Source organism: Macrobrachium rosenbergii, chromosome 30, assembly GCF_040412425.1.
Source record: "Macrobrachium rosenbergii isolate ZJJX-2024 chromosome 30, ASM4041242v1, whole genome shotgun sequence".
Classification (NCBI taxonomy): Eukaryota; Metazoa; Arthropoda; class Malacostraca; order Decapoda; family Palaemonidae; genus Macrobrachium; species Macrobrachium rosenbergii.
Window position 1 is genome coordinate 20892081 of NC_089770.1, and position 7500 is coordinate 20899580.

The 7500-nt window shown below is 37.0% G+C and overlaps 1 protein-coding gene across 1 annotated transcript in view; it reads left to right on the plus strand.

Annotated features, from left to right (window-relative positions):
- Window positions 1-7500, plus strand: part of LOC136855125 (uncharacterized) — a 192316-nt gene that overhangs the window by 156063 nt on the left and 28753 nt on the right. Inside the window, exon 3 of the mRNA XM_067131985.1 lies at window positions 705-743. Within this exon, the coding sequence (XP_066988086.1) occupies window positions 705-743 (39 nt within the window). The remainder of the gene's footprint in view (window positions 1-704; window positions 744-7500) is intronic.

The following is a 7500-nucleotide window of genomic DNA, read 5'->3' on the forward strand; positions in this document are numbered from 1 at the left end:
GTTGTATTTATACGCAAAGGTGAGATGGAAGAACGGATGTCTCTGCTTGTTGTTGCTTGTGGAGAGAGCCATCAAGCGTATATAGAATTTTTATCTGTTTAGAGAGAGAGAATGTAGCTTAGCATTTGTATGCCCTTGTAAAGATAGATTGCGTGTTTGTTTCAGTGGTGGAGAGGCAGAGAGACAAAAGACAGACAGACAGACAGACAGAGAGGAAGGTGACAGAAACTGTCATAATATGTGTAAAACTGAGAATAACAGACGGAGAGCCACACAAGGGTTAGAATACCCAACATGGGGAAGGTAAAGTTAACTGAAAGGTTGACAATATGAAATGAGGCAGAGTAGATGTAATAATAATAATTTTATAATCAAGAGAGAGAGAGAGAGAGAGAGAGAGAGAGAGAGAGAGAGAGAGAGAGATGAAATTGTAAAGTACAGTTATGATTGTGTATAAATGCCGAGAACTTCAATGTGTATCACAACTTTATCTTTACCTCAGTATCACAGTTATAACTCTGGTTGCTTTGATCAATTTACACATCCCTATGAATATTAAAGTTGACACTAACTCGTATCTGCGCATTTTACAGTATTTCTTCAACATTTATATTTTTATTTTTAGCTCTGTCTGTCCTATTTGATCGAACAAAAATAAAAGTATTTCCATTAATTTTTCCTGATTTTTCTTCTTATTTTTACAGGAAATTTCAAGTGCTCGCCAAAGGAGTCTGGACTGTGCGGTATGTGTTTTAAAATATTTTTTTCTATCAGCGTAGGTATGATATGACTAGTTTTGTTAATTCTACACAGGGGGTCCATCGGTGATTCAACAGCTCCAAGGAAGATGTGGCAGTCATCATTGCCCTTTTTCTTGGGTGCCATCCCTGGTAGGGTAACATCTTAACGTTGAAATAATAAACACAAGAACATTATAGTCTGTATATATATGTATATATATACAGTATATGCAATATATATAATGAAACAAAAGGCTTATGTGAAATTCCCCCCCACAATGTCTTTTCTGTGCTTTATCTTCCTCAAATCTCCACTCATCCACATTCTAATGTGTGCATATATATATATATATATATATATATATATATATATATATATATATATATATATAAATATATATATAAAATATAAATCTCCACTATCCACATTCTATAATATATATATATATATATATATATATATATATATATATATATATATATATATATATAATTTCGTGTTTATTTTATTCAACGTTAAGTTGTCACCCCTGCCACGGGTGGCACCCAAGAAAAGGCAGGGCAGTGATCACTGCCGCATCTTCATTTAAACTGTTGAATCATCGATGGATCCCCAATGCAAAAAACTTCAAAAACACTAAAAAGACATCATGCACTTACAGTGAAGGCTCACCAGCTGCATGTTGAACCTAACTGTGCACTGCACCATTCACCTCTTATCTTGCAGGTAATCCCTCTCTTCACAGATGTTCCCTCCTTACCAGTGCCTCTGCCGCACTATCTGCACACCCCTTATCTAGGTCTTCCTATCCTCCAAATTCGTGATACTCGATTCACGAGTCTTCTTATCCGACAACCTGGCAACTTCATCTGTCTGTCTATTGACGGACTTTTTGCATCACTCCATCCATAAAGATATTAAACAGTCATGGAGACATAATACACCCTTATCTCAGGCCCACTTTATACCAAATCAGTCACTCTTATGCACCCAAACTTGAATGCATATTTCTCATCCTTTATGAGAGCTTTTTAGCACTCAGCAATATACCCTCTGTACCATACATCTTCAGCACCTTTCAAAGTGCGTCCTCTATCTGCAGGTCCATGTACGAGTATGTCACATATAGGGTTATTTTTTATTTACTTTCAGATTTCATACCAAACTTCTTCCAGACACCTACCCTTTCCAAACCCACACTGTTCTGCCATATCAAACCTTTCATCTGTGTAACCCTTTCAGTCAGACTCCTTACACCTTCCCTTGCATGCTACACAGTGTTATTCATCTGCAATGCTTAGTCTCCTCTATCCTCTTTTCCCTTTTACAGTGGAATAATGTTTCCCTCTCCCCTTCTTTTTTGAACCTTTCTCTCATCCAGACATACCTTACACACCCTGTTTATCCACTCTGTCACACTTTCACATCCGTACTGCAACCTATTCACAGTCCCACAAACTCTTGGTGCCTTTCAATTTTTTGTTTCTCTATTGCCCTCCTCATGTCCTGAACTGAAACTTCTGGAGGCATTCTCGTCCTTACGCTAACTGTCCATTCATGAATCATAAATTCAGTTATGCAGTTACTTGTTATGTTCTGAGATCCATTCGCTCATTAAATTCTCTCTGCATTTAATTCCTTTCAAGAACAACTTTTACTCTCAGATAAATCCTTGTTCAGCTTCTCCCCACTTGTTTTATTACATGAGTAGTGTTTATCTCACCATCTTGACCACTTTATTGATCCATCTGTAATTCTGCAAACAGTCCTTCCTTCTGCTTTCCAAATAAACTTTATATATCCTTTTTCCATCATTAAACTTGTCACGTATCCATCCCAATGCTGATGGTTATTCCCCTCTTTCCACTTTCCAAATCCACCATCGCTTCCTTTCTACTCCATTATCCCATCCTGGAACTTTAGACGCACCCTAGACTTCTTCAATTTATTTCTTGAACCGTAGCCTGTTTATCATCCATTTTTTCGTATATACTCCTCATGTCTCTTCCTCATGACACTCACTCAATTACCCATACAGCTATATTTTCATCCCCTCCTCTTCAACTGAACTACCACCTATCTTAACATTTGCTTCAGCAAAATAATGATCAGTTATACCTGCAGTCACTCCTTTCACTATTACGTCCATCTAATTATTTCTTCGTCTATTCTGAACCAATGAATAATTTAACAAACCCCATTCCTTAATATTACACAAAAGTGATCTTGTGTATACTTTTTTTGGAAGCCATGTGTTTTCTGCTGTCAAACCCCTTTTCAACTGCTTTTCAACAAGACTTCGTTCTTACCTGGACCAGGAACTCAGTGTCCGTCCACAACCCCATCTCTTATTTTCGCCGTTTTGTGCTCTTCGAACCTCATGCTCAGCCTTACCCATGTAATGCTCGAACTGACACATTTATTCTTCCACACATTTCCAAATTCTTCCCAATGCCATCCACAGGCACCACACCTTTCAGCTGCCCAGACAGAGTCCCCCTTTGTCCTTCTCATTCGTGCCCTCATCGCCATTTCGCTTTGTCTCACTCAAGGCCAAGACATCAGCTTCCTTTCCTTGAGTCAGTCACCTACATTCTTCTCACTTGCACCACAACAACGCATATTCAGACCCCCAAAATATTTCATCCTCTTACCTTTCTTCTTATTTTCAAATAAAAACAGAGTATGCGGTGTTTGTAAACGTATTGTGCATGAATATGTTTTTTTCGTTTAACAACGAGAGTCTGCGGCTAATAAATTTCACGTTGAGACTTGCCGTCGTCCAACATATTAGCCCATCCTATCCTCACTTCCACAATCATTTGCACAGCTGTGATTCATAGGTTTGTAGTTAAGATCTGAATGACATTTTCTCTTATTTTAAGTATTTTCGATTCATAGATTTGGCTAAAAATTATGATATATATATGCGTGTATATATATATATATATATATAAGTTAATTATACCTTAGTTATATATATATTTTTATATATATTTATACATATATATTATATGTATATGTATATTTTTCTCTCTCTCTCTCTCTCTCTCTCTCTCTCTCTCTCTCTCTCTCTCTCTCTCTCTCTCCTTTCCCCGGCTCAAATTACCCCCAGCGCCTCGGTATCTCTCTCCTTTTTGGATAAACAGCATAACTGCCCGACAAAAATTAACCCATTGAAAAGACGACTTGTAAACCAGAAGCCAACTACAAAATAGAGGCCAAATTGGGCTCCCTGTGATTCATTTCGCTGCATTCATACCTTAACGAAGGGGTATTGTCCCTCATTACAGGGCAAACGTATGTATGCGTTACGACGATTATAGAGACGGCACTGTTGCGTACACAGCCGTCGTCATATCTGTCACCTGGGAGCAGTCGCTGTCTCATATTTATGTGGCCCTCAGCCTTCTGTCTGTCCGTCTCGTCCTTCCTCTCTGGTAAGATGGACAGTGGGGGCCGTCCTTTTTGGGATTTTCTTCGCCTCTTGGCCTGCCGGGAGGAGAAAGGCCTGGAGCAGGCCAACGTTTTCCGTTGCAGCCGGAACTCGCTTTCGAAGCCTTACGGCGGCTCAACAGGTTGAGCGAAAGCTTCCCCAGAAGGTTTCGCTCAAATTCCCCCGGTGACATGGACGCGTCGGCCATCAACTCTTGAAACCATGTCAAAATTATATGATAACCCAAAGGCTGTAAACAGAGTTTGTGAATGCCCCCTTTCCTAGCCATCTCTCTCTCAACGGTTATTGGCTCATTTAAATGTGGCTCCCAATTAGACTTCAATAGAGACCAACTCGCGGCTTGATGGTAGGGTTAGGCTTTTGCCTAACGGATGAAGCTCTTCATCGCCCCCTCCCCCATTCCACCTCCCCCCCCCCTTCCTCCTCTTCTTCTGAAGTTGCCGATGAAAAAGAGAAGAGATGCTCTTCGATGATGATCATTATCATCTGCGGAGGCGATTGCAACATCCTGCCTCCACTTTGACGTTTTTATGACGATTTGAAATTGTTTTCGGGAGACGTCGAAAGATTCAAATCATGTTTTCTGTCCTGGTCGTTTCTCTGGGTTTCGGGTCGCTTTCAGTCATTTCCATTGTTGAATTTTAGCATATATTATACTCCTGCTGCATGGCTTCCGTCTTGATTGTGACAGCACCTCTTCAAACAGTCCTGCAACCTTGAATTTGGGGAATAAAGTACCCTAGATGAGCTGGCTGTTCATTTTCCTAAAGGAGATTTCAGTCAGATGTTGCCATCTGAACTGAGGAAGGAAATAGCGCTAATTGATGGACGACTCTGCAAACTTGCATCATCATGCAAGAAACAGAACGATGCGCCAGCTGACTCTTATTATGGTATGATCGAGGACAGGCCTTTTGAACGGACAGATGGTCTCTAGAAAGTTCTAAGAGAACGCTGAACGTTGTCTCTCAGTGTAGAACCCACGGAAGAATGCTGAATACATATTATTATTATTATTACTCAAATGCGAACACTTGTACAGGACTATAATTTCATATATTCACAAATCAGTCTTCCCGAGAATAGGCAAACTGCTAAAAAATATAGATAAATCACCAAAGAAGTGAGCATAGGCGGAAATGAACAGCAATATCAGAAAATGCTACAAACGTAAACCTCGCAAGCTTCAGTAACACTTTCAGGAAGACGCTTCCACAGTTTTTCCAGCAATGAAAATGCTCTTGGCCCAAAGTACAAAAGCAACAGAAACGCTTTTTTTTTTGCCCCATAAGTATTGAAAAAGAACGTGCAGTTGCCCTGGCATCAGATATCTTTAATTATCAGAGAAACCAGCACCACACAGGTTATCACTTCATCTTGTTATGCCTCCAGCCTGGTTATACAGCCACTCTAATGTATTCTATGAATGTTAGTTTCAAAAATTTATTTTTAAACCTCACTTTATACTTATGACATCCACCAGCAGAGTTGAGAGGGTAATATGAATTGTTTGTTTGTTTTGACAGCAAGATTAGGGGAAGAAAGGTATGCGGTGATTGTTAGGAACTTGTATCGAAAGTTGGCCTTTGTGCCTGGCAACAAGTGATCTGATTTTGGGAGTAGTAGGAAGGCAGCTTTAGAGGAAGATGGGCCTTTTTGTTGTGTGAGTTGTTCAGTCTTGCAGGTTTCAGAAAATGAAACCATATGTACCATCTATAGATTTTGGTGTTACTGAAATTGAAATATATATATATATATATATATATATATATATATATATATATATATATATATATATATATATATATATATATATATATATATATATATATATATATACATATACAAACGTATATAATATATAATTATATATATAAATAATATATTTTCATATATATTACCGATATTTTTAGTTGATAATAAGTCCATCGTCGAGTTTATTTTCAACAAAAAATTCCCTTTGATTGCAGTCTGATAATACTTGTAAGTCTCTGTATTAAGTTTCTGTTATCAGGTGAAATGAATCACAGTGATGTGATAAATACTCATATATATATATTGTATATATATATGATTTTATATATATATGATAAGACTATATATATATTATATACTTTGATTTATTTTACTAGTAGCAGCTGTTTGCAGTCTGAGAGCAAATGGTCTCTGTATTAAGTTTCTGTCAGGTAAAATTTATAATGTATCATACTCAGTACAGAGATTGTCATAACTTGTATGTTAAGACTAAGTTTATTACTTTGATTTATTAGTACTAGTAGCAGCTGAAAAAAAATGGATAGATTTCTGTCTTAAATATTATAATGTACAATATAGTGTTCATAACTTGTATGACTTATGTTTGGGTAAGGTATCCTTATGAAAAAAATGGATATAATTTTATTAATTTATATATATATATATAAACATATATTTATATAAATGGAAAAGATAATATGTATATATATATATATATATATATATATATATATATATATATATATATATATATATATATATAATGTGAATGATTGTGTATTATTTTGGATTCTATAGAAATCTGAACCGCTTGACAGACCCAGACAAAATTTTGCACACGGCCTCCATGTCACTCCAGAGAGGTTTGTAATTCAAAATCAAATCCCTGCCCCATGACAGACATACAAACACAGACAAAACAAATGAAATTTTCGTTTTTGCGTCACCTTTTCCTTCAGTGCTTTATAGGTTAATTATAATTTTTCCCCTGACGCTCCACCTTTTTTTTTCCAGGTGCTGTCAGATGTATGATTTCATTGAACTCCTCCCACTGCAAACCCTATAATCAGTTTAGTACATCCAAAAAATTAAACAGATGTGTTTGACTGTATTAGAATTACTTTCATTCAGTCATAAAGCAATGTAATTCAAAATGTAACTTCTACCACCACACCAGTTAGACCTTACAGTTCTCGCCACGGAAAAAAAGTAGTAACAGAACAAATGTTTCTGTGACAGGCTTACTCCCTCATTAAAAAACTACTCACGTCGAACTTAGCACATTTTTTCAGTGTTCATCTTAAGCCAAACGTATCTTAAATACCCTGCCAATAAAATACAAATTCTTAAGCACCTTGTGGTATTACCATCATCGCATCTAAATACTTAATTGGTAGTTACATGCATAACTTTGGAGATCAAGAACTAATTCATCATCATCTTCGCATGCATATTAGTACACCAAATGCTATTGTGACAGATCTACCCTCTCATTAAAAAATTTCTCCCAACGAAATTACCACTTTTTTCAGTGTTCATCTTAAGCC